General features: G+C 55.0%; 1 protein-coding gene across 1 annotated transcript; it reads right to left on the reverse strand.

Moving 5' to 3' along the window:
* Positions 1–9,354: 9,354 nt before the first annotated feature.
* Positions 9,355–23,044, reverse strand: PLA2G4F (phospholipase A2 group IVF; the record flags this gene model as incomplete). Its single annotated transcript, XM_080707028.1, has 20 exons — positions 9,355–9,626; positions 9,937–10,123; positions 10,937–11,103; positions 11,317–11,511; positions 12,693–12,800; positions 12,878–13,015; positions 13,197–13,311; positions 14,135–14,357; positions 14,588–14,724; positions 16,787–16,922; positions 17,226–17,263; positions 17,404–17,517; positions 17,637–17,806; positions 19,632–19,698; positions 20,105–20,147; positions 20,386–20,426; positions 21,205–21,333; positions 21,413–21,549; positions 22,096–22,168; positions 22,934–23,044. 20 exons carry the CDS (start codon positions 23,042–23,044, stop codon positions 9,355–9,357), a joined length of 2,601 nt encoding a protein of 866 aa, XP_080563154.1.
* Positions 23,045–27,228: the final 4,184 nt, after the last annotated feature.

A 27,228-nucleotide genomic window follows, 5' to 3' on the forward strand; every position in this document is an offset into this window, starting at 1 on the left:
CTGCGCACACAGACCGAGCGGAGCCGTGGATAAGGAGTCAGCCCCAAAGGACCGAAGTCAAGACAGGGAGACAGGAGACAGGCAGAGGAGATTCGGAGGAGGCTGGCAGGCAGGTCTGGCCTGAGCTGAAGCCGCATGCTGCCCCCACCCCAGGCAGTGGCCTCCGCCAGGGAGAGTCGCGCCTGTAGGTGCATCCGAGCTGACTGGCCCTCGCTGCCAGGATGGAGGAGGACGTGGCGCCCATTTTCCCATTCTGTCATGTCTTCTCCTGGCTGAGCATCCTTCCTTTTCTCTTCTCAAACTTTCCTCTAACACAGTAAATGAATACCTATTTTTTCATTCATAGCTCCTTAAATTTCTTCTAGGAAACCAGTCCCTGCCCCAGTCTGTCCCCACAGTCCAGGTGGAGTGGACTCAGCCTCCAGCTGCAGGCAGGCAGCCTGGGGCCCACAGCCGGCCAATCAGCTCATGGGATGGCCCTGGCTGTGGTGTTTGGTCCATTGGACTCCTGACCCACCCTGGTCCAATCGAAGTAAATTCTGGTGCACAGAGTTCTAGAAGAGACACTTTGTCTTTCCAGCTGGACCAGAACCTGAGAGAGGATGGAGTTGCTGATTGTAGGAGCCACTGTAAGAGGAAAAACTGGCAGAAAATGGAGCCAATGACAATAGTTAACACTTCTGCCGTGCTTACTACATACCAAGTAGAGGTGGAGGTGGCTTATTGTGGGGTGAGAGTGTTTAAGATGGGTGGGACCCTTGCATGTCCCTCCTAGGACCCTGAGAGGAGCTCTTGTGATTAGTTTTTAAAAAAAGTAAAATTTGCAAATTTCAAAATAAGTAAAATTTAAAATTTGCAAAAGTAAATTATTTTATTCAAAACTGGTTAGGACAACTGTCTTCTATTGTCCCAATCTCTGTTAGTGTTAATAGGGCTGTGGATATTTTCAGGATCTTGTCTAGAGAAAGTAGAGTTAGAGATACATTTAATTTTAGTTTAGGGGAAGATACTTGTGTGTTTTATAGTGTCATGTGGTGAAATCTTTGCTAGCTGAGGTTTAGGAATAGTTTTCAGAAATATTCTTACCACCCACTGTGCCAACTCAGCTGGCAATGTGGTACAGAGGTACAGCCCAGATGTTGAACTGTGGTGTGGATGTGTTCATTGGTACCAGAACTGAGTAGAGGAAGAGAAACAAGGTCGGAAACTTATATATAGCCAGAAATTAGTCCTGGAAATTAATCTAATCAAACATCCAATATATACAGAAATATACAGAGCCCGTATATATAGAAATATACAGAGCCAGAAACTAGCCTCTGGAAAGTTAATCCAATCAGATACAGAAAACTGTGATTAGAAGATTTAGTTATCATTGATGTGCTCTCAAAAACAAAAATCAAAGCAAAAGCTGGGCGTGGTGGTGCATGCTTCTAATCCCAGCATTTGAGAGGCTGACACAGGAGAATTGTGATTCCAGGCCAGCCTCAGCTACTTAGTGAGGCCCTCTGCAACTCAGAGAGACCCTGTTTCAAAATAAACAATCAGCCCGGCGTGGTGGCGCACACTTGTAATCCCTGAGCTTGGGAGGCTGAGACAGGAGGATCGCACAGGTTCGAAGCCAGCCTCAGCTACTTAGTGAGGCTCTCGGCAACTTAGTGAGACCCTGTTTCCAAATAAAATATAAAATGGGTCTGGGAGTATAGCCCGGAAGTAGAAAGCCTCTGAGTTCCACCCCCAGTACCACACACACACACAAAAAAAAAAATCAAAATCAAAATCAAAAATAGGGCTGGGGGTGTAGCTCAGAGGTAGAATGCCCCTGGGTTCCATCCACAGTACAACACACACACACACACACACACACACACACACACACACACACACACACATCAAAACAATTAAAAACTGAAGGGCTAGGAGTGTAGTTCAAAGGTAGAGCACTTGCCCAACAAGTTCAAGGCAGGTTCAATCCCCAAAACTGCAAAACATAAAATTAGCAAAACTCATAGAAGTCTTCTCTTGAAAAGGCTGTCTTCCATCAGGCTTTGAATATATTTTTTCCTTGTTGGGAATTTCAAGAAATGGAGCTTATAATTCCTGTACTACAAGTAGCTAACATTGTACAATAGTTCATGGATGAGAGGTATCTGATTAGACGTCACGGCCGATTTTATTTTTCAGAAATGGTTGCAGCAATATCTTTTTATGCTCTTCTAGAACCTTCTACAGCCATGCTCCAGTCAAGAGGGAGAGGCCAGTTGTCCTCTTGAATCTGGTTTGTGACTATCGCATAACGTACAAGATGTGAGGACAGCCTCAGCAACCCAGTGAAATCTTCAATTTAGTGAGGTCCTGTTCCAAAATAATAAACAGAAAATGGGCTGGGAGTATAGCTTGAAGGTAAAATGCCCCTGGATTACAAAAACAAAACAAAATAGCCGGGCGTGGTGGCACACGCTTGCAATCCCCGCGCTTGGGAGGCAGAGACAGGAGGATCGCGCAGGTTCGAAGCCAGCCGCGCGCACTGGCTTAGGAGACCCTGTTTCCAAATAAAAATGTAAAAATAGGTCTGGGAGTGTAGCCCGGAGGTAGAAGGGCTTCCAGGAACCCCAATACCAGCAAAAAAAAAAAAAAAACCCAAAAAAAAACAAACAAACAAACAAAAAAAAGGCATAGCAGGCAAGAGGAGACATCGGAGAGTCCTTGGATCAAGCCTCACCTGAAGGAGTAGATCCAATCCTGAGCTTTTCATCTGGGTGTCAACCCCTTCCCACTTACTTTAACTAAAGGGAAAGACACAGTCACGCCCCTCCCTGTACCTCCCCCCAGAAGAGCACTCCATAACAGAGTCTTAGAGGAGAGGAGGCAGCTGACAGGGGTGTGGGAGGGGAGAAGGATAATGCTCTCCTGAGTCTCAACTCTGGGCACAACCCTAAAACAGAACCTGGGTCGGATGGTAAGCTGCGCGGTGTGAGGCAGGGATGACACACGTTTAGGCTTTTCTAGTTACCAAGTCAAGATCCAGGCACAGGCAGGTCTGCGTGCTCGCAACATGAGGGAGTGGCCATCCAATCTATCGACAGGTGAGAAAATAACATTTCCTGTCCAGGACTGCTCAAGACCATGCAGGAAGTATCACTCGACCCCTCCCCTCATCCCGGTGCAATTGGGGACAAGATGCGCGTCGCTAGAAGCTAGGGGCAGGATGACACCAGCCAAAGCATTCACTTGACAAATACTTATTAAGTGACTCCCATGTCCCAGATAGAGCGGCGGGGAGTTAAACCAGGCCTGATGCCTACCTCAAGGAGCGTCGCCCAGTGTACAACCCACCTTCCCCTCCACTCTTCTCGGCTAATAGAGCATGCCAGTGCTTTACAACTTGGGATGTTGCACCGCAGGCCCTGAGGTGCCAGGACAGGCATCTCACCCAGAACGAAGTTTCTGGGATTTCAAGAGAAAGAGCCACGGGAGAGCCGTAAACATTACTCAACTAATTGCTTTCGTTTGGAGGCAGCGTAGCAGGCACCTGAACTTGACTTGGGGTTAAGTTATGAGACAGGAGCACATCTCACGAGCCACTGACGTACCCGGGCCAGCCTCCCCCAGAACTGTGCCCCTCCATCTCAGGGGCTCGCACTCCCCTCATGCTGCCCTATTGGGCTTTCCTTTTCTGATTCTTCTTTCCATAATCCTTTCACATACTGGAAACTTATGTGTGTGATTTATTAAATTTATAACCATCACATTCTAGTTCATAATTGAAAAACTTGATTAAGACTTTTGTACATTTTCAAAACAGGCACCGCAACTAAATTGTTTTACGCAAGAACAAGACCTTCTAATGATTTTTATTTCTGTAGGCTGGTTGATCTCAATAGACAAAAAAAAAAAAAAACTAGCTGGGCGTGGTGGCGCACACTTGTAGTCTCAGCATTTGGGAGACTAAGACGGGAAGATTCTGCAGGTTCAAAGCCAGCCTCAGCTACTTAGTGAGGCTCTTTGCAACTCAGACCCTGTTTCAAAAAATAAGGAATAAAAAATAGGGCTGGGGGTGTTGCTTGGAGGTAGAATGCCCCTGGGTTCCATCCTCAGTAACACACACACACACACACACACACACACACACGTCTTCTCCTGAACTCTAGTGGAGACCTCCTCTAACCAAAGATTCAGCAAGAAAATCCTCACTCCTGCCCACCACGCCCCTTTCTAGTCTACCTGCTGTTCCCAGTTCATAATGGAATTTCAGCCTCCTCTCCCCACCCAGCACTGACTCATCTGAAATGCAACTGCTTTTGTACAAACACTCAACAAGCCAACAACCCCTACAGAGAGGACTAGGAGACAATAACCTCCTGGCCCTCAGTGTGGGAGGGATGTGGGGTACACCCGTGCCACCCGTAAGACCCGCTCCCTTTCTGGACCGAGGACGCAGCACCCGTGGCCTGCTCCCAGTGCCGAGGGGACTTCTGTCTTTCTGTGCACCACGCAGGGTGGCTGGCGGTGGCGCCCCAGCCCTCCTCCAACTCCCAGCCCTCCTCCAACCCCCGGATAAGAGGATGCTTCTGATATCCTGGTCCCTCCTAGTCATGTCTCCTCTTTGACCAGTGGTGCCGGTTGTTAAAGATGGAGACGAGGAAAGGCCCCTCCTGTCTCCTATCTCAGAGCCACGCCCTCCAAAAACAGGGCGTGAAGGCCCTACGTTGTGAGGCAAAGAAGGGGCTTTCTCAATTTCCAAACTTTCCTTTGGCATATAGCAAGCAATGCTTTGAGCTGTGAGTCCCCTGAAGGAAAGCTCTCAGGAGAAGTGCCCACCCAACCTAAGGTGAAAGGAGGAAGCTGATACTTCAGGAGGAGGCGGAGGACGACTGCTCAGACCTTCAGGTGCTCCAGCTCCCTGCCTCACCGAACCCTCAGTGAGCATATGCACAGATTAATCATTTCCCAGAAATGTGAGCTTGGCCCTCTCTGCACAGGTATATCCTGGGAAAGTCATGTCCCCGGAGAGAAGCAGCGTGCTCCTCGTGTGAACGTGTGGATGTCCACAGCGGTTGTTAGAAATGGCTGTGGAAGGGTGTGGAGAGCAGGCTGTGCCCGGCTCTGAATCACTCCACGGCGACCTGAGTCACTCCATTCGTAAAGGAGTCGTTTGCCGTGAGTTACTCCATTCTGAGTATAAGTTACTCCATTCGGAAGTAGAATGACTTCACGTCTTATTTGTATAAGAAAACAACTGCCATCCGCACAGCACACCATAGGCACGATTGCCACAGAAACTAATTGTGCTGAGACACAATGACCACCTGTGAGTTATCACATTAAAACAATAGCACACGAGCTGGGCGTGGTAGCACGCTTGTAATAACCGCACTTGGGAGGCTGAGACAGGAGGACGGTGCAAGTTCAAAGCCAGCCTCGGCTACTTAGTAAGACCCTGTTTCCAAATAAAAAAATATATAAAATAGGGCTGGCAGTAGAGCCTGGAGGCAGAAAGCCTCTGGGTTCCACCCCCAGTAGCACACACAAAAATAAAGCACACACACAGACACATGGGCATATTAATCCCATATCAGAAAAAAAAGTGGTGGTATTGAAATTAAAGGTAACTGTGAACTGACTATGCTCTCTGCACACGATGATGCTACAGACCAAGAATATTACCTAAGCTTTAAAACAAACACAGCTAGATCTTTTCTTATTTATATTTTTCCAGTTCATGGACTGAGCCCAGGGATGCTTTATCACTGAGCTGTACCCCCAGACCTTCCTATTTTTAATTTTGAGACAAGGTCTCACTGAGTTGCCCAGGCTGACCTTGAACCTGTGATCCTCCTGCCCCAGCCTCCCGAGTCATTAGGATTACAGCCATGGGCCACTGTGCCCAGCACATAGCTAGATCTTAAAAAGACCGCAACCTCTAAAATATATATATTAAACAAACATTAGTTAGAATATATCTTCAATAATCAAATAAGGAGTAGCCTTATTTGAAGATGAAAGACCCAGAGAAAAATGAGGAGCTTGAAAGTTTGGAAATTTGAAGTCAGCCTCAGATTAGCTCTTTCCTCCCCGCCAGCTTCTCCAGCAGCTGGAATTATTTCCTCTTGACTCCAAAATAACATCTTTGACACGCCGCGGCATCTCATAAGGCCATGCTTTTTGAGACTCCCAAATAACATTACTCTCATTCCAAACCAGCGGTCTCCCCCGCACCCGGCACCTGTCAGCGCTAAGCCACTGCGGCCCGGCCGCCGCATGGCGGGGGCCCTGCTTCCTCTGGCCTTTAAAAGCAGGAGACGGATGAGACACCCTGGTCAGCATAGGTTTCCTCTTCACCCACCTGAAATCTGCTGACCCTGGAGAGGCTGAAAATATTTGGTGGCCCCAAGGGGCTGCGGGAATGAGGACCCGTAGTGAAGCAGACGGGCTCAGGTCAAAAGACCCGTGATGGGCTTGTAAGAAGGGAGCGAGCTATCAGACAGACGCACACAGGCACGCACGCTCTGCCTCTTTGCCGCCTCAGGACTCTGCCAGCAAGAAGGCCTCCACCAGATGCAGCCCCTGAACCTTGTGCCTTCTGAATCATGAGCCAAAGCAAACCTCTCTTCTTTATAAAGTAGCCTGTTTCAGGTATTTCCTTATAGGAATGAAAAAATATACTAGTGTAACCAGAAAGCTAGAAAGGAGAGCACAAAAAGCATGGCAGAGAAAACAAGTGTGTTTCAAGACACTTGAGACCTCTCAAGAGGGTGATTTGTTTGAAGCCAAATGGTAGTAAATCAATGGAGAAGTGGGGTTGGGAGTGAAAGGGAGGAGTGAGGTGCAGCGTTCACAGGCCCTTAGAGGCCGTGAAGTGCCCTAGAAAGTCCCAGCAGGGTCTAGGGAAGAGGAGAGGGAAGACAGAGGAAGAACCTCAAGAGGCCAGCTGGAGGCAGGAGGTTTCAGGGGCCCCAGTCAGAGCCTGATGAAACACAAGCAAGAGGGTGCTGGGAGCCTCAGCTGGAGTCCAGAGCAGGAACCCCATGCAGGTGATGGGATGAGGACCGTGCCCCACAGAGCCGGCCCAGACACCAATACTTTAAAGCTCCCCAGGTGAATCCAAGGTGCAGCCCAGGTGAGACCCACTTGTGTGTGTGTGTGTGTGTGTGTGGTACTGGGGGTGGAACCCAGGGGCTTTTCTACCTCCAGGCTACATTCCCAGACCTCTCTTATACTTTTTTTGAAAACAGGGTCTCACTAAGTTGCTGAGAGCCTCACTAAGTAGCTGAGGCTGGTTTCGAGCCTACGCGATCCTCCTGTCTCAGCCTCCCAAGCGCTGGGATTACAAGCCTGCGCCACTATGCCTGGCTGAGACCTACTTCTTAAGTCAAAGGATAAAGAGCCATAGAAGACTTGTAAACCAGCAAAACATCTGGAGGCCATCCAAGGAGCAGTCAACTACTTCTCTTTGGCACCTGCCAAACACCTGCCCTCCTCTCCAGGAACCAGAGGCAGACTGAAGATTCTAGGTTGTGAACTCTGAGCCAGGCGTGGTGGGCAGGCCTGTAAATCCAGGGCAACCTGGGCAACTTATCAAGACCCTGTCTCAGAATAAAAAATAAAAAGGCTAGGGATACAGCTCAGTGCTAGATCGCCCCTGGGTTCAATCCCCAGTAATGCAAATACTACTACTGAGTTGTGAACTCTACCTTTGAACTCCCATTCCTATTTTATTTATTTTGAAACAAGGTCTTGCTAAGTGGCTGAGATTGGCCTTGAACCTGTGATCCTCCTGTCTCAGCCTTTCAGGTACTGGGATCACAGGTGTGTGCCACCATGCCCGACCTTATGGGGTTCTTCGTGTGTTTGTGTGTGGTGCTGGGGATCCGACCCAGGAACTCATCCCTGCTGAGCATGTGCTCAGCCACTGAGCTACATTCCCAGCCCAGAGTCTAATATTCAAATCGTGGCAGACAGAGCAGTGGTGAGGTTGGCAACCCCAGAAGCCCCTGAGTAACCGTTCCAATGCTCGGCTCAGATGCAATGGTGAGGGTGAGGAGAGCCGGCCGCCTGCTCCTGCAGCCCCGAGCGCTGGCTCCCTGCCCTCACTGCTCACATCAGCTGGAAAGCTGAGGGTCCCTGGCCAGGCCACGCATGCACGGGACACCGCTGGGGCTCTGATCACTCCCCTCCAGGCTGGGAGCCAAAACTTGTGTCTTCTTCACAAAGTAGGGCAGGTCAGACTTCCCAGTAAAGGTATCCTGGTTTAAGGAGGAATTGTGACGTTTGTCCTGGAGAGCAGGTGTGTGTGTGTGTGTGTGTGTGTGTGTGTGTGTGTGTGTGCGCGCGCGCGCGCGCTTTCAATACGTGAGAGGCTTTCAATACGTGAGAGGCTTTCAATACGTGGAGGGAGTGAGAAAGAGGGCGAAAGAAACAGATCCACCATATCATCAGATTCATCTGTGAAAGAGGCAGGCAGAGCCTGGTGTGGGGGTGCATGCCTATAATCCCATGACTAGGGAGGCTGAGACTGGAGGATCAAGGTTCAAGCCCAGCCTTGGCGATCTAGTAAGGCTCTCTACAACTTAGCAAGACCCTGTTTCAAAATAAAAAATAAAATAGGCCTGCAGATGTAGCTTGGAGGTATAATGCTCCTGGCTTTAAGCTCCAGTACCATTATTTAAATAAAGAAAATAAAAGAGACAGGAAGCCAGGCTGGGCTCGCTCCGCCCCTGCCCACCCCTGCCAACTGTCGGGTGCTCACCGCCCTGGCCTCACGAGGACCTGCACACACCCATCTAGATACACCCGGCTAGCTCCTGGAAGTGGTGAGACTGTGTGTGCATGAACAGAGCATTGTGCACACCCAGCAGCGGAGCCCAGCCAGTGAGTGCGGCGGCGGGGTAGTGAGTGCCAGGAAGACATGGCAGCCTCAGAGTCCGTGTAGCCCCTCTTTATTCTCGACAGCGCTGCCACCAGGAGCTCAGGTGGGAGCGGGGCTGGGGCCCCTTTGCAGCAGGCACGCGAGGCTGCCGGCCAGACTTGAGGTCTGTGTAAGGAGGGCAGTCTGCACCCCGGCACTCAGACCCCTGCCCTCTGAGGACCTATGGGCCGGGGCTGGGCCTGGTGGTGAGAATGCTCCCTGGTTCTCTCCATGCTCCTACAAATGAGCACGCGCCCCTCTCCTGCAGCCCTGGGCCCTGGAGGGGTGCACACCCCCATCTTCTCTAAGGAGAGGCGGGGCCCACACTAGGTCCAAGTTGCAAGTCTGCAAGGCCTTCCCAGCCGGGGGCCTTCAGGGCAAGTGTTGGAGAGTGGGGAGCAGAATCCCTCCAAAGCCCACTCGTTCCTGCTCCAGAAAGCCCTGGACTAGGGCCCCGTGTCTCCCCTCTCTGCTGTAGTCCTCTGCCCTCTGGCTGGCCAGCCTGCTGCCCTCCCCACAGCCTGCCGCCGGTGCAGAGCCAGCCTGAGGGCACGCCTCATGGTCTCCGCGTTGTTCAGAACATTGTAGCGACTCAGGGCCACCAGCCTGTCGAACTCCTCGGGCTCATAGGTGAAGTCCATCATGCCATAGGGGGTGTCTGGGCCATTGATGACAAAGTCCCCAAAGGCCTTCTCCTCAGCTGTTTGCCGCTCCACACCTGGGGGAAGTGGAGGAGAGGCCAGGCTGGATCACTATGGGAACTGTTGGGGAGCTGGTGGCCCAGACACCTTACCTGCCCTGGGACACCTGGCTGGCTCCCTGCAGACCCTGCGGTTCAGCTCTCGGACACCCCAGGAGACGACCCAGTACGGACGCTGAGGTCGGTCCAGGAAGCCGAGGGCAGCAGAGGCCAGCCCAGGCCTTCCTGGATGCTCCCACATGCTTTGGTGCCTGATCCAGGGTGCCATTGTCAGAACAGCACCCCAGACCCCACTCCTGGGTGTCAGCAGTACCTGGGGTCCCCGTACCTGGGGCCAGATGTGTGCGGAAGGTGTGGTTGACCAATGGAAAGTGCAGCACGGTGGGCGAGCGGGGGTCTTCAGCTTCGGCAAACACGTAGCACTCACGGGGCTCCTCCAGGTCCTCGGGGCGCACCTCGATCCTGGGGAAGGGGAGCCCCCGGTCCAGGCAGTACTGCGCTGTCATCTGTAAGACCTGGGCAGGAGGTGAGCTCTGGCCTGGCTGCCTCAACCAGGGCTCGCAGATGCACACTTCATGTCAGCTCTGCCTCTGAATAGCTGAGTGGCTTCCAGCGCTGATGCCACCTTTCCAAGCGACACCCCTCATTTGTCAAATGAAAATAGGAATAACCCTCTAGTGGGGCTGTCGGAGGTTGGCAATCATCTCTGATGGCCGACAGTCGATAATCGAGTGCTTTATCACTGATTCCCACTTCACTCCTCCTGTAACACGGCCTTCCGCTCTCTGACCCCTCTCTGCTCCCCGTTAGGGTGCCAGTTTCAACCTCACAAGGTTGACACAGTGATCACAAGGTCAGTGCTGGGTAAGCTGTATCCACATCCAATTGCAGGCTCCCGCTGGACCAGGAGGCCAAAGACGGAAGGGCTGGCCCGGCATGGGACCAGAGCCCACATCTGGAGGCGGCACCTGCCCACTGCCCTACAGATTCTATGGGCGTCACTGCTGGAGGCCCTGAGGGGACCCTGGTGGCTCTGTTGTTACCATAGTAACAAAAGACAGCAGGCCTAGACTGAACCTAGTATGAATGGGCATGTTAAGAACAGAGTCCAGAAGACGCCTGAAGAGCCTCTTTGGCCCCCTCTTCCCACACCTCCCACAATCCCAGCAATTCCCCTCCAGCTGGACACCTGGGCTGCCAACAGGGTTCTGAAGAAAACACACAGAGGAGTGCCCAGGCCATGCGGGCGAGCCCACACCCGGCGCCTCGGCAGGGGCTCCTCTCCCCTCGCACTCAGGGCCCCTTCCCCCGCTGCCTCCCTGCTTTACCTCAAAGGGAGCTTCCAAGGAGTAATCGAAGGACAGAATGAGGTCCACCTCCCGCTGGGGCAGCAGAGTCAGTGGGAACGGGGAGTTGATGGCGAAGCCGCCGTCCACCAGGGACAGGCAGTCCCGCATAGGCGTGAGCTGGTTGGGGAAGGCGTCCGGGTGCGTGTCTGCCAGGTCCACAGGGACAAGCAAGTGACCTCCTTAGGAGGCACTCACGGTCATCCCTCACACCTCTCCCTGCCTCCGCCTTTCAGGACAGTGCCCAGGGAGCCCTTCCCCACCAGCATCAGGAGACCGTGATTCGACAGCGAAAGCCAGCGCTGGTCTCAGTGAGCCCGAGGCTGGAGCAGGACAGGGCCCCCACCCAGGGCAGTACTCACCTTTCCAGGCCACGAACTCCCTGCCGGCCACGTAGTCCTTGTGCAGGCAGAGGCCCCGGGTGAAGTTAGAGTTCTGGGAGGAGGTCAAGCGGGACGTGAATATGTCCAGGACTGCCTGGGAAAAGGGCCCCTGCGGGGTGAAAAGCCTGGTGCGCAGCCGCGCCGGGTCCTGCAGCTGGGACTTCTGGCAGTCTTCTGGGGTTGGGGGGGGGGGGGCGGACATAAAGTGAGAAGGGATGAGATCCTCTGTGCAACCCCACAGCTCAGGGAAGCTCCCCGACATTCCCACCACACACCCTTCTCGGCTTCTCCTCCCCCAGGACCCCAAGCCTCTGCCGGCTGCTTCACAGAATCCCCTTTGTGGTACTAAGGATTGAACCCCGGGCATTCTGCCTCTGAGCTACCTTAACCTCTGAGCTGTTTTATTCTGTTAACAGCGTCTTGCTAAGTTGCTGAGGGCTTCAAACCTGTGATGTGCCTGCCTCCGCCTCCAACTACGGGGATTACAGGCACGCACCACCTCGCCCAGCTCCTTCTTTCTTTATTTTTTCTTCTTGGTACTGGGGATAGAACCCAAGGGCATTCTAGCTCCGAGTCACATCCCCCGGCTCTTGATAGCTTTCTGTTTCGAAACAAAGTCTTACTAAGTTGCTGAGACTGGCCTCAAAGCTGCAATCCTCCTGTCTAAGCTTCCCAAGCACTGGGATTGCAGGTGTGGGTTGCCACACCCAGGTCAGAATTCCTTTTAAGTAACTTTTTCTTTTGTATCCCTCATGTTTTGGAAGCTGCCAATGACTTCGTACTCCTACCCTTTGAAAATAAAGTTACATATATGACTTCTATCAGGATTCTGTGCCTGAGGTCCTAACAGGGCCGTTCCGCGCTGCACCGTGTGCAAAGTATGGGGGCGCGGGGTGAACAGGGCTGGGCCCGGGCCTGCAGGGCTCGCCGCCTTCCTGGGCGGGGAGAGTGGGCATGTCAGGACATGAGAGGTGGTCACAGCGCCCTGGGTAAATACGATGTGGGGACATGCACACAGTCTAGGAGGCCAGGGTGGTAACAGGCCCTCAGTCAGCCTGCTGGGACAGAGTAGAAAAGACTTCAGAGGGAGTGATCGCTGAGCGAGAGTGAGCCAGGGAAGAAAGGTGGGAAGGGCATCTGAGTAGCAGGGCTCTCGTAGGCCATTAGGGATGAGGCTGGAGGGGGACACGGAGGAGTGTGGACAAATACCCAGTGGTCCTGGGCTGAGCTGACTTCACTGGAGCCCGAGTGGAGAAGTCAAAGGTGCGGCCCTCACACCCGGCACCTCCCATACGTCATCCTCAGCCCAGGCCACTGCTGGCCAGTGGTGGTGGAGTCGGGGTCTCCGCCCTCACCCGTGACGTCGATGCTGCCTCTTGCCCAGTTCAGGAAGCCCAGGCCGGAGCCAGCGGTCTTCAGGAAGATCTCGTCCAGGCTGGCTGCGAAGGCACTGCCCCACATCCCTAGGGAGACAGGAGGCAGCCCCACATCAGGGCCCGGCCGGGCACCTGCCTGTCCCCGTCCTCTGGCCCAGACTCACCCTGCAGGTAGCAGATGCGGGGCTCGGGTCGGAGCCGCAACAGACGGCCCATGAAGAACTCGGAGCCAAAGAGCTCGGTGGGGATGTAAGCCCCGTACTTGGGAAAGCCGACCTCATGGGGGGTGAACTCGCACCACTCTGGGGACCCGAGGGAAGGGAAAATCACCAGGGGCTTCCCACCAGGGGCCCCATGTCTGAGCAAGAACAGGAGGCGGCAGCCCCTACTGGGCCCCAAGGCCCATGTGTGCCTGACAGCCCGGCCTCCTCCGCCCCCCACCCACCTGGTCCTTTGGCTTCTCCCGCACCCGCACCCAGGCACCTGCAAAGTCTTCCCCGCTGATGTTGGGGCGGACGTTAACACTGGCGTAGATGGGGTAAGGGTTCTGGCCCTGAATGACCGCCTCTTGCTGGTCAGACAGCTTGGCAGGGCTTCCCTGGGCAGGAGAGAAGGGAGGCAGCTTGGCCTTTGGGAGTCCCCGTCTCCGTGGCCTGGCACCGTGCCCTGTGGGGCACAGCGTGCCCGCAGGAGAGGCCAAGTCACCAAGGGCAGAGCTGAGGGGACGGCTCCCAAGGGAGAGGTGAGGCGCTGTGGGCTTTGTACACTTCCATGGGTATGAGAACACCCGTCCCCTCCCTTCCCATCCAAGGAAGCATATCAGGACCCTAGGGAATTAGATTGTTTTAAAGGAATCATTGAAAAGCCACTCTGATTTAATTGAAAAGCAAAACACTGGAAAATGTAGCTTCTTTGCTCAGATCTGAGAAGACACTGGTGACATACACCCACAACTGAGAGCCGCACCCAGCGGTCAGCAGCTCTGGACCGCGTGCCGCTCACGTGGAGCTGGGCCTGCAGTTCTGGGAGCAGCCACAGGGTGGCGTGAGCCTGGGCCACAATGGCCATGAGTGACCTGGGGCCTCAGTGGCAGGCAGGGACCGCTTTCCAAGGGGACCTGTACTAGGGCCCCACTTCAGACCAACTAAAATCAATCTCTATGAAAGCGGGGCTCAGGCACGTTTGAAGAGCTCCGTGCATGATTCCAGTGTGCAGGCAGGCTGAGCCCCGCAGGCTGGCTCTCCGTCCTCCGGGATTACTACGAGCCCAAGTGGTGAGGTGGAGTCTCCACCCTTGTCCTGAGGGGGTCCGCTCTCAGGGAAACTCTGTAAGCCTCACAGCCTGCGGGGCCAGGTAGGAACAAGGGGTGCGAGGACCGCGGGGAGGGGAGAGAGTGTATTTGTTCCTTGCTCTTTTCTTACCTCCTGGTTCAGAAAATACTCGATGAGGAGGCCCCAGAGGTCAACGAGGGACACGCTGTGGCCGCTGCCCTCCCGGGCCCCCAGCTCCTGGGTGTAGTACTGGAGCTGCTCCGTGGACAGTGCTCCCATCTTCCTGCTGCAGACCCGAGCCCGGGCATGCGCGATGGGGCCCTGGAAGGCCACCCGGGACCAGGCCGGGTCTTTATAGAGTGTGGAGATGCACCTGGGATTGAGGGGTGCTGTGAGTTAGGCGGGGGCCTAGGTAAGGAGGGGGAGACAGACCCTCTTCCCAATCATATGCGCCCTCACAGAGGGCCTTGGGACTCAGCCTTGGTGCCTTTTGTAACCTCTCTGAAGACAGGCTCCGAGCCCCTTCTCAGAACTCCATCAGACCACGGTCACACCTGCCCCCAAGCTCATTCTTACCCTGCACCCCGTCCCCACCTCACTTACCAGGTGGACCCTGAGACCCCACTCAGGTAGGTCACGGCATCCAGGAAGCCGAGCTCCTGCAGTCCCATCAGGCTGCCATACAAAGAAGTCATGGCTCGGGTTCCACCCCCAGAGCCCAACACGGCCACCACAGGCACCTGGCGGGATAACACCCATGGTAGAACAGCCGCTGCTGCCTGAACTTCACATGTCGGAGCTCAGCATTCAGACATTACTAGAAGAGCCTTACATGGAGTGCCGATGGAATCCTCGCAGCAACCCAACGAGACCCCTATTTTATAGATGAGGAAACTGAGGCCTGAGAAGGTTAAATTGCACAAGACCATGCAGTTTGTAAGAGATGACTTCAGAGCTGAGTCCTAACTATTACTCCAGAAAGGAATCTACCTGGAGGTGCGTTGGATTCACCAAAAACAACTGAAGCGGGTTTCTGGGTCTCAGCCCTGGCTGACGGTTCGCTGGGGGCGCGCTGTGTGCGGCGGGATGGTTGGCACGCTCCGGGGCTTTCCCCGGGAGATGGCAGCAGCACTGTTCTACTTTGCCCCATCCCCATTGTAAAATGATATCTCTCGACACCAAAAAACTGTCCCCGAGGAGCAGGGGCAAGACTGCTCCCAGTTAAAAACCACTGAGCTAAAGTGACAAGACCAGCAAGCAGCCGGCCAGCCCCGGGGTGAGGGACGCCGGGCACCGAGGCCTCCTCAGGCTGCGAGGCGCACACAGGCTCGGGCTCTACGCTTCGGGGCTGATCAGCTTTCTCAAGAAGGGTTCTCACTCCACCCAGAATTTTGGTTCCTTTCCCTGTCCTCTCTTCTCCTGTTCTGAAAAAAATGTCCCCTGGTTCTACTCACTAAGGACCCTGTTGTTTCAGGGCGCTGGATGGGATGGAGCAAATATCTGGCACCAGGCAGGCACGGAAGATGACCAGCGTGATCTAGGCACAAGCTCTGTCTCTGCTCTCTGCATGAAAAGCCAGGAGGAAGCCACCAGCCCATGCCTGGCTTACACAGGCCGTCCCTGGGCACTCCCCTCCTCCTACCCCCCACCCCAGCCGACCCTGTCTTTGCCCAGGGAATGTTAGAATAAGCAGCCCAGTGATGCCAAAGACGGCGCCTCTCCGGCTTCTCTTCCAGATTGTGCTGGTTACCTCATAGCTTGCCAAAGGGGCAAGGATGCCCAACAACCAGAACCCTGATAACACACTCACTGGGGTATGAACCATCCAATCAGTAAATGCCACGTACTTTGTGCGATCTTTCGCTGTGAGCGGAAGCCCCCTCCTCCCAGTGCCTGATATAAAAGGGAGCTGGGCTGTCTTAATAGAGCTTTTGCTTGCTTGCTTGCTTGCTTATCTCCGACGGCTGGCCTTGGGTCTTTCCTGCGCCGACCCCCCTTCATTGGTCCCAAAGACTCCCCTTCAGGGAATCCCACGGATCCCCTACTTCCTGATCCCTTTGGCCAGTTATGGACTCAACTGTCTTTTCCCAAATTTCATTTTTTTAATCTCCAACTCCCAATATGATTGTATTTGGAGAGAAAACTTATGAGGAGGGGATAAGGGTAAAGCAAAGTTACAGAGTAGAGCCTCAATCTGATAGGACTGGTGTCCTGTTAAGAAGAGAAAGAAATCTGGGCGTGATGGTGCACGCCCCTAATCCCAGCTACTTGGGAGGCTGAGGCAGGAGGATCACAAGTTTGAGGCCAGTCTGGGAAACTTGACAAGACCCCGTCTCAAACTAAATAAATAAATAGACTCCGGAGAGCTCTCCCACCCTTCATACACACAGAGAAAAGGCCACGTGTGATCACGGCAACAGGGAGAACATCTACAGGCTATGAGAGAAGCCTCATGAGAAACCAAACTGACCAAACTTTGATCTTGGACTTTCAGCCTCCAGAACATTGAGAGAATCTATTTCTGCTATTGTTGCTACCCGGTCTGTGGTGTTTAGTTATAGCAGCCCAAGCTGACTAATCCGTCCACCGCTGGCCAGGGCTACTTAGCTCTCGTTCTGTGTGGGGTCCTGACTCTCCGGATTGGGCCCGTCGGCTCAGTCAGATGGGCCAGCTCTCTTCCTGCTCTGCTTTCCCTGCTTCCCCTGGGCTTCCTGTCACCTCTCAGCCACACAAGTCCCCTCGAGGGAAGAGGCTGGGTTTGGCCCCAGCCACCCTGGGGCCAGCGCTGCGTCCGTTCCATACCTGGTCACAGGGTGGAGCCTGGCTCAGTCCCAGCACCTGCTGCAGGGCCTTCGACACCACCTGCTTCCTCTTGTCCAGGAACTCCCGCTCTCCATCACAGAGGTCAAAGCCCAGGCGCAGGTCCAGGTCCCCTGAGCTGCCTCAGATGGAGTGGGGTGGGGTACGGGGTGACTGTTCAGCAGAGAGCCTCAGGGCAGCTCCTTACTCTCAGATCCGGGCCGGGGCCGGGGGACTGTGTGGCTCAGTGGTAGAGCCCATGCTTAGCACACACGAGGCTGGCTGTAGACCCAGTCCCCAACGCCAAAGAAGCCAAAGATCCCAGGGGACTTCCCAGTGTCACCGGAGCGGTCCCCGCGGCCTGAGCCGAGTGGGCAGGAGCCGAACACTCTGAGGTGCGTCCCACCCCATCCCCGACGGCCTTCTGCTGGTCCCACCTCACCTCACTTCTGCCTTCACACTCAGAGCCACCTCCTGGCCCTGGAAGAGACAGCAGCCCCCACGTGAGTACGCTCCTCCCAGGGAAACTGCCCGAGCTGCTCCGGGCTGTCCTGATCGTGCGCCCCCCCCCTCTCCTCGGTCACACAGCAGGCGGGGCCAGCGCCCAGGGAGAACCTTACCTCCCCCAGGACCACAGAGCGCTGCTCCTCCTGGCCCAGGGGCAGAGAGGAGAGCAGAATGCCCCCCTCTCCCAGCTGACTGGTTTGGGCCTCCAGCTCCGCGCTCGGGTCACTCTGTGGAGAGGACCCCCCCGCCCCGGGAGCATTTGGAGTGAAAGGAAAGGTGCCTCCCAGTGACTCGGGAGCGCCCCCAGCCTGGACCCACTCCACCATGCCCCTGGCCGCGCGCTCACCTGCAGAGCTGAGAGCTTCTCCTCCAGCTCCACCTCCAGCCTGGAGCCCAGCACCGGATTCACGTGGAAGGTGAAGGTGGGCGGGGGGCCTGGCTCTGCAGAGGGCCGCAGGGGCAAGAGCTGTGGCTCCTCGAAGGCCCCGGGCACCGCCAGCCGCATCTGCCTCGAGCCTGAGGGCAGAGAGCCAGGGAAGTGCCCGGGTGGGGGAGGAAGGGAACAGGTGCATCGCGGTGCACCTCACACAGACCCCGGACAGCACAACGCCTCCCTTCTCTTCCCCAGGACGCCAGCTCCCAGCACCTTGCTGCCTCTCACACTCCATCACAGGAAAAGCATCCTGGAGGGCTCTCTGCGACCTGTGCTGCCCTTGACCACACACAAATGCCTGCAGAAGGGGACGGGCGGGAGGGACCGGGACTCTGCCCACAGCCTATGGGCTGGGATTCTGCAGTTGTCATATTAATTATATGATCTATAATTATATCAAATTCATTGTTATGGTAATTACCAGTTCTTAACTGGTACTTTCCCCATCTCTTGCCCTCATGAGCTCCTTGCCTTGGGGGAGGCTTGTGGCCAGAGAGAAAATGGAAATAGGCCCCAAGTTACTTGGGCTTTAGTTCCTAAAAGTGAAGGACCCGAGAGAAGGTAGGAAGGAGGCAGGGGAGGTAAAAGGAAGAGTGATCCGTGGGGACGGAGAGAACTGTCTGCAGGAGCAGGCAGCGCCAGCCCGGGCCAGCAGCGAGGCCCAGCCCAGGGGGGCAGCAGAGACACACCTGCAGGAGGCAGCAGTGGGGCAGGCAGATCAGAAAGGATGGCTGCACAGGACACCCGGGCAGAGGGGACCACAGAGAGAAGAATCCCAGGTCCCAAACACAGCAAGGATGCCATAGAGACCAACAAGGCCCAGGGACGGCACAAGTCTAGATGGCGTCCCCCTGCGGCCCCCCAACTTGCACCAGACTAGAGATTTGACATGTCCTGGGGTTGGCAGGAGTTAGAGAAAGTTGCCCCGTTTGTGGGCTGAGATGGAAAGGTGCCATTCGTAGGAAGGAATAGTAGACTCTGATCAAGAGAACAGGCCCTGGATTGTCAGACCTGGGTTTGGCCCTGGATCTCCTACTTCGTGACAATGCGTCCATAGATAGCAAGGTTCTTCAGTGAGCTTCAGTCTCATGGGTTAAGAGAGGCCGTGATTGGGCCTGCGTTAGTGGGTTGCTACTACAGGCACCAAACAGGTGCAAAGTGCTTAACGCAGTGCCTGACTCCTAGGAAGTGCTCCAAGTCACCTGACCAGTGCTCATCCCACAAGCTCTGACTCCACTGGGAAGGGACCTCAGCTGTTGCACGGCCTCAACTTCTCTCCCTCATCTGGGTTCTTCCTCCTGAGTGATCACCCACCATGGCAGGCTACGTTGAGGGCTCCGATTCTTCTTTCAGCACTTTGCCTCTTTGACTTCAGCTCTTCCCCCTAAAGAGGTTGACTCTCCCCCATCCTCAAACTTGACGTTCAACCACATGACTTGTTTTGGCCAATAGCATGTTACTCCACGGCCAGGGTGTGAGCAAAGGTTTGGAAGCACTTGCTTGCTCTTTTGCACTTCTGCTGGGGCCTTAAGGACGTGTCTGAGCTAGCCTATTGGTCCCTGAGGTGAAAGAGACACACATGGAATAAGGCCAGGCCACCCCTGCCATGCTCAGTCTTAATCATTCAAGGGCCAGCTGCCTGCAAGATGTGCCAAAGAAATATTTTTTGTTGTATGCCACTCGGGTTTTCTGGGTATTTGCTTTGGAGCAATAGTGGACGAATACAACCTCTGTGCTTGGGGACAGTAAATTCAATACCTCCAGGGGCAATCCATTCTATCCTTGGTCCGCTTTGAGCAGTGAAAAAGTTAAGAACATCCTGCCCTAGGTCTACCTTCTCGATGTGGGCAAGCGCCAACCTCCTGCCTTCAGGAGAGAAGGCAAGACCAGGCCACTGAGAGGACTCACCATATTCTCGATGAGGGGCTGTCCCATCTTCCTTGAGAGCACCCTGGATTCTCAGACAGGGCTGAGCCTGAGAAAAGCAGAGGACTTAGGAGCCAGCCAGCCCACGGGGCCCTCCACGGGGTCTGGACCAGAATTGGGAGGAAGGAGTGTCTGGAGCAAGGGCCAAGAAACAGCTGTTTCAGGGCCTATGCCCTGTGGGCAAGGAGTTTGTCCTGTGTCCCCCTCCCAGAGGAAGCAGGCCTCGATGGGCTACGGGAAGGCAGGCTCGTGATGGTGGGATCCCAGGGAGCAGTGCTCTGTGCACAGGGCAGGAAGCCTGGGTACCTGAGCTGGCCACCCAGGCTCCAGGCGGCTCCTGGCTCTCCATCTCCCTAGCATGTCTCCCCTCTAAGAGGGGCTGTGCCTTTCAGAGGCAAGTGGACATCATGGACTCCGTCATGAGCTCCTCCCCGCCCCTCCCCAGCCCTACTCACCACCAAGACTCCATTGGTGATGACTTCAGATGCAGGCACCTGGCTGCAAAGGAGGAGAGGCTCATGGGCCACCTGCCCCCAGCCATGGCTTTTACAATGATACCAGAGGAGTCTGAAGACCCCAGCGCAGGTGGGAGGGTTGGGGCAGGGAGGACCTGCTGCCAACACGGAAAGGGATGGTAAGACCAGGCTGATGGTAACGGGCAGCTGAGAGCCTCCATGACACGAGTCCCTGTGCCCCTGGGAGTAGATGGGAGGGCACTGGCTCCGCCTGGACTCACCTCTTTTCCAGAACAAATTCCACCTGTAGCTCTTGTGAATCCTGCGTGGAGGGAGCAGAGAGTACCACTACTTATTTATTTACGCGCGCGCGTGTGTGTGTGTGTGTGTGTGTGTGTGTGTGGTGTGTGCACCTGCGCGCGCATAGTGGTGCTGAGGACTGAACTCAGAGGCCTTTTACCTTTGAGTTCCATCCTAGTCCTATTTTATTTTATTTTATTTTATTTGACAGTTGCTGAAGATTTTTAAAAGTTTATTAGAAAGATAGAAATACAGAAAATAGAAATACAGCTCCATACCAGACTGGCATGGAGGGGTGACTCGAAATGAATACACCCTTATTTTTCATTTTGAAACTGCATCTCACTAAGTTACCGCACTGGCCTTAAACCTGAGATCCTCCTGTCACAGCCTCCTAAGTACTGAGATTACAGCAAGGGCCACCACGCCCCGTGGCACCTTTTAAAAGGCTCCAAAAGCTTTAGGCATTGTCTCTGCTCCCCAGCCCTGCTCTGCTCGAAGACCTAGCAGGGGAGAGCACTGTGGTTTCTCACGGGCACCAGAGGGCAGGTGCATCTTTATGCAGAGCTTCATCTATTCAGAAACATGGCCAGGAGCTGTCCTAGGCGCTGAGGATTCAGTAGAGACCAAGACAGAGAAAGCACACTGTCCTCAAGGAGCCCGCAATCGGGTTTCTCACAGGGAGCAGCATTAGAGGAACAGCTCTGTCTTGGAGGCGTGGCCTGTGCTGGCGGCACCCCAGCCCCTCCCTGGCTGGCCCCTTCTCCAGCTTGGCTTGTTGCCAGCCAGGTGGGGCTCACCTGCTTGTTGAGTGAGAAGGTGTGTCTGTGGAGTTGGCCAGGTTTGAGACTCCTTAGGTCAAACAGGAGCAGGGAGAGCTGGTCGCTGTCCAGGACGTCCTTGTCAAAGAGGGTGAGCTCCAAGACATTCTGGCGGCAGGGCAGGTGGCCGGTCAGCAGCCGGGAGGAGCACCTCTCCGTCTGCTGCCCGGCTCCTCGCCGGCCCTACCTTCACGGCTCCATGGATCTGGTAGAGGAAGGTCTCGTTCCACTCGGGGTCGCTGCAATTGGCCACCATCCCTGTCTGCGTGGGGCGGGGGGATGCCGTGGGCAGCCACAGTTGCACATAGCAGTCGGCCTTGGACACTGCGGGGGAGGCGGGGAGGGGCCCTCAGACTCAAGTTCTTATAGCTAGGAAGGTTTCCTGGAGAAGCCTGAGTGTGTGTGTGTGGGGGGGGGGGGGAATGGTGGAGAGAGAAGGCTCACAGGGCACCATGGGCGGGAGGTGGAGGAGAGCTCTGGGATCCTCCTCTCCATCTTGACCAGTTCTACCTCCTATTCAACTAAGCAGAAAGCCTGCAGCAGCCGGTTGACAAGGTCGTGTGTTAGCACAGACCATTAATGCCCTGAAACCGCCCAATCCAGGCAATGACCCCACCCCGCCCTCACGCACGGGAGCGCTGGTGTGGAACGCAGGAATTGACTTGTGGCCAGCCAGCCGCTTGCAGGCCGCACCTCCTAGATTCGCAGAGTCTGGGGTCTGCACAACTCTCCCCTCCAAGGGCCCCTCCCTGTCCGCACTGGACGGTCAGCATCAGCCTTCCACCCTCTGCCAATGTGCACACGCGCGCACATGCGCTGAGCTCTGGGGAGGCCCTAGGAAGGGGAGGATGTGGAGGTGGGGTCACTCACACAGGTCTGTGCCCTGGATGTTCCTGGCCCGCAGCACCTTCACCTGGAGGTCATAGTAGGGGTGGGTTTCCCGCTGAAACAGCAGAAGTCCAGGGCCTCAGTGTCAGGCTGGCGCCCGGCCTCCCTCCCGGCGGTTCCCAGCTCCGGTTTCCCTCTGTCCAATCTGGAGCAGTAGCCAGGACCCAGTGCCAGGTCTGTGTCTGGGAGGACTTTGCAGGGCAGGGCCCAGGTGTTGAGAATTCAGCATTGGTGATGAGCCTGGGCCCTGATCCTCAGGCCTGGGTTCAAATCTAAGCTCTACCGTGAGCAGAATGAACTAATCACAGTTATCACGACCATAAACCTACCGCTCACCTTGGACTGGCCCACTGTTGCTTGAGAGCTGGAGCGTGCTTAAGATCAAACAGTAAAAGAGAAAGCCGTGCTGCACCGCACCCATTAGCTCCCACGGAGGCAGGGGAAGGGAAGCCAGGCACCCGGCTTGTACCGGGCGGTCTGGTGAGTCATTAGGCGTGCAGCCCGGGCTCAGGAGGGACAGCAGCAGACTGCAGCCTCCTGGAGTGAGCCTGTCCCTCAGAACCCAACAAGCTCTTTATACCACTGTGGGTCCTGCTGGAGAATTCTCGGAAGGGCCAACTGACTAGCCCTCCACTTCCTACGAGGAGGGCATAATTTTTGAGGCCAATCCCTTGGCTGATTTCTCTGACCTAGGCTCAGCCTGGTCATCTGATGTCAGTTTCACTCCAAAAACCCAACGTGGGGGCTAGCGTCTGTCTTCAGGGGACCGCGGTTCCAGGGCTCCCCAGTCCACAGCTTCCAGGGACAATCGGTACGTTACCTGCCACTGCCCCCACTGAGGTCCCCTCTTCTCTTTCTTCCGCAGCAGCACTGCCCCCAGCAGGGGCAGCCCTCTGCCCACCAGCCACCTGGGCCAGAGAACCCAGAGCATGGCCGGCAGCCGTTTCCCGTGGAGCCGTCCGAGCGTCAGAGCCACCACACTCTGTCTGGATACACTCGCAGTAGCTCAGGTCTGACAGGTATCTCTGGGGTGGGAGGGTGGAGCCCTGCTGTGCTCAGGACTCAGGACTGGGTGGCCTGCTGGGGCTGGAGTTAATGTGCTCCAGGAAGTGGCTGGTTGGAGCCTGGCTCCCTAGGCAGAGCCGCTCCAGTCCCTCCCCAAGAGAGTCTAAGAGTCTCTGGTTAGCCTTGAGTCCCCAACCCAGTCCTCCTGGTTATCACTGGGTCTGTTTATTACTGAAAAAAGAGATACCTGAGCCTCACCCTTCATGGTCCGTCCCACTTAGTGGGGAGGGGGAACGGGGAAGGCCAGATATTCCTAGTTCTAACCAAGGGCCCACAGTCTGTCCCCAACAGCGGCTGGGAAGTGCTACAGCAGAACTAGCCCCCTCTCACTGCTGGAAAAGCCTAAAACTAAACACCCGTTAGTCTCATCTTGCCCATGGCTCTTCAGTAAAAACATGGACACTCTGGGTCAGCGCTTCATCTGGAGCTTCTCGTCTCTGTCACCCTCCCTCGTTTATTCCCAGGCACTAAAGAGACTGCTGCGTGCCAGGCCTGTACCTGGGCTGGGAGCGCAGTGAGGAGGGTCACGCACACCCTGTAGAAATGCAGTGTCCCAACACCCTAGGGCTTCTGTGCAGCCCCTTCCTTAGGTCAGTGGAAACACCCATGTGGTCCAGGTACAGAGTAGAGATAGGGACAGGTGGTACAAAAAGGGTAAAAGGCAGGCAGCTGCCCTGCAGGTGCTAGAGATAAAGCCATTAGAGTCTCCTGGCCATCTTAAACCTCAGGCTACAAACACTTGTCTCCTCTGTGAACCAGTCTTCTGGTGGCTGAGGCAGGTGCAATCTCTAGGAATACAAAGGGTTTCTGGAGAGTGAACTGTTGAGAGGTAAACTTCTTTTCTTAAATCAAGATCTAGTCATCTTCCCAGGCACAGGAACACAAACCTGTAATTCCAGTATCTTGGGAGGCTGAGGCAGGAGGATCACTAGTTCAAGGCCAGCTTGGGTAACTTAGTAAGACCTTGCCTCAAAATAAGAGTAAACGAGGCTATGATCCAGTCATCTCCACTCTCCTCCCCAAGGCCTAGAGTTGGAGACTACAACACCCAAGTTCAGACCCGAAACTCAGAAACTCCCAGACCCAGCCAGGTGTGGTGGCACACACTTGTAAGACAGGAGGACCGCGGTGCACAGGCAGCCTCAGCTACTGCTTAGTGAGGCCCTTTGCAACTCCACTAGACCGTTTCAAAATAAAGAATAAAAAATAGGGCTGGGGGTGTAGCTCGGAAGGTAGAAGGCTTCTGGACTCCATTCCCAGTACCGCAAAAACAAACAACTCCCAGACCCAAATGGGATGTGGCTGCCAATAGCCAAAACTCAAGGGAGGAACAGTTTCTACTTAATTTGGACCCTGATGCCAAGACCCGTGTGTGTGTGTGTGAGGGGGGGGAAATCCCAATTCTTTCTGGCCCATGACTCTGTAAAGTCATGATTTGTGGATGCAGATTTTATTTATTTATTTATTTATTTATTTTTGTGGTACCGGGGATGGAACCCAGGGGCATTCTACTTCTGAGCTACACCCCCAGCTCTACTTTCTTAGTCCTTTTATTTTCTGAAACAGGTTCTCACTGAGTTGCAAAGGGCCTCGCTAAGTAGCTGAGAACGTCAGCGAACCGCGATCCTCAGGTCTCTGCCTCCCCAATGCTGGGATTATACGCCTGCACAGAAACAGTTTGCAGATTTTTTTATTCCCAGAGAAAACTCAGGACAGCCACAAGAGGGGGTAAGAGAGGGACAAACTGCGTCTGGAGCTGGCCACAGAGGACTCCACTCCACTTCCCTCAGGCTTACCAACCCATATCCTGGCACAATCCCTCAGTCATCAGGAGCTGCAAGAGAGGCACTGGGTTCTGCTGCGTGGCCTGTAGGGGAAGGCCATCTCAGCGACCTCGAGCTCTGGGCTGGAGGACTCTGTGTGCCACAAACGTTCCTCTCTGTGCTGTCACCCACCGGCCCCGGGCCTCACTCGCTCTACTAGACGGCACATGGACATGTTCAGAAATGTTATTCTAATATTTTCTCATTTAGTACTTGGCTTCTCCTTTCCTTTTCTTAGCTAATGACTGTCCTAGCTGGGTGTGGTGGTGCGTGCCTGTGACCCCAGGACTTGGGAGGCTTAGATGGGAGGATTTTAAGTTTGAGGACAGCCTCAGCAAGTAACGAGACTCCCATCAACTTAGCAAGACCCTGTTTCAAAATAAAGAATAAAGGGTGCAGCTCGGAAGTAGAATGTCCCTGCGTCCTCCCCCCAGCATCACACACACAGGCACGCACACACACACACGCAGGCACGCACATTATCCTTTTCAAAGTTCAGAAAGGGGGGAAAAAAAGAGACCCACACAGGCCTGGACGCTTGCTTGAGTTTACTATGAGGAGCAGTTACGGATTCTGCATCAGCCACCGCAGAGCTGTCATCCGCAGCCTCCTCCACACTCCCGGGCGAGGAGAAGCCAGGAAGGAGGAATGGAGCTGGGAAGATGGGGCGGCGTAGGGAGAGCCGGTGGGAAGAAAACACTATCCTATTGCTTCCAACAGTCCACGAGATGGAAGACGCAACAGAGCTGGCCAGGGAGGCAGGCTCGCGCGCAGGCAGGCTCTGTGCGGATCTCCGCCGCTGAGGAGGCCACCGGGCGGCGCAGACGGGCTGGACGGCGCTGCGCTGTGGGCGGCCGAGGCCGAGACTTGGCTCTTCTCCTGCGCTGCTCCACGGGGCTCCCTGTGCAGGCCTGAGCGGAGTCTCCCCTGTCTGAACGGTGCCGACAGGTGCACTGGGCCCTTCAGAGCCCCCACAGGGCGCATGCTCACGAGGAGCCCAGTCTACGTACAAGTCACCAGCAGCCCCGAAGAGTACTGTGCTAAGTCACGGACTGGCAGGCCACCGAAAGAGTCAGCACCCTCCAAGACACGGGCAGCAAGACGGCAAGCCCTCACAGTGGACAGGTGCAGGGCCGCTTACACCCATGCAGCCTGCGGTGCTAGAATCCCCACCCCTGCGCCTCCGCAGGGTCCCCCTGTGCTCCACAGAGCTGATGTGATCGTTTAAATCCTGTGCTCCCGTCTCCACCTCCTGCACCTCTCTGCTGTTCCCAAACGCCTCATCAGCTTCAGTTCTGATCTGTTCCCAGCATGTGGCCAGGACCTCCCTCCCCCCCAACACAATCCTCCAATCCCCGCAAAGCAAACAAGGGACGGTGGGCGGGACCTGTCTGGGAGGGAGAAAGGGCTCCACACATGGAGAACTGTTCCAAAGCTAAACCAGCCCACCCCACGAGCAGGCAGGGGCGAGTGGGCAGGAGCGGTGTGTCTGTGGGGACACCTGCCTGGGCATGCAGCCAGAGGACCACGTACAACAGGCCGGAGATGCACTATCAGTGTGCTCCTAGGGGTCCCACAATTCTTCTTGCCCCTCGTTTTACCTCGTTTAAATATTAGCATTCCCAGTGTCCAGAGAGGGAGCTAGCCTGGACGGCACAGTGAGGGGAGAGATAAAGGAGAAAAATAAATAGGAATAAAAGGAGACTGAAAACTAGAGAGAAGAAGGGAGAGGGCCGGGGGCAACAGGGCAGCGCTTCCGTGGAGATCACTGGGTGGCATACACAGCATGTGCGGTCCACGCCGCGTGGCTGTAGTATCTCTCTCCCACGAGACTCCGCAGGCAGCCAGCGTGAAGGGTCCCCGTGAAGCTGCACACTTAACAGCAAAGTTTTCAATAAACAACCCCGTGGGTACAAACACTTGAGATAGGTCTCCTTATCCAGGTGACTGGTATGCCAGGGCAACACAGTGCATCTCCTCCTGTCCAAGCAGGTGTTAAATTCTCTGCAATTGCCCACAACACAGTGGTGTAAGGTATAACTAACCTCTTTTTCTATTAAAAAGCTGGTAACGCCAGACCAGGAGTCTAATTAATTCAGAGATGTTCCAGGGCACAGAATGGCCAGGAGTGTCCAAATGGGGAGACACCAGGTGATTCCCAAGGCCAGCTGCTCCTTGACCTTGTGGGAGAGCCAAGCTGTCCATGCTGCAGCCCTGGGTGCTGGGC

Source organism: Muscardinus avellanarius (genome assembly GCF_963383645.1).
Source record: "Muscardinus avellanarius genome assembly, chromosome: 12".
Taxonomy (NCBI): Eukaryota; Metazoa; Chordata; class Mammalia; order Rodentia; family Gliridae; genus Muscardinus; species Muscardinus avellanarius.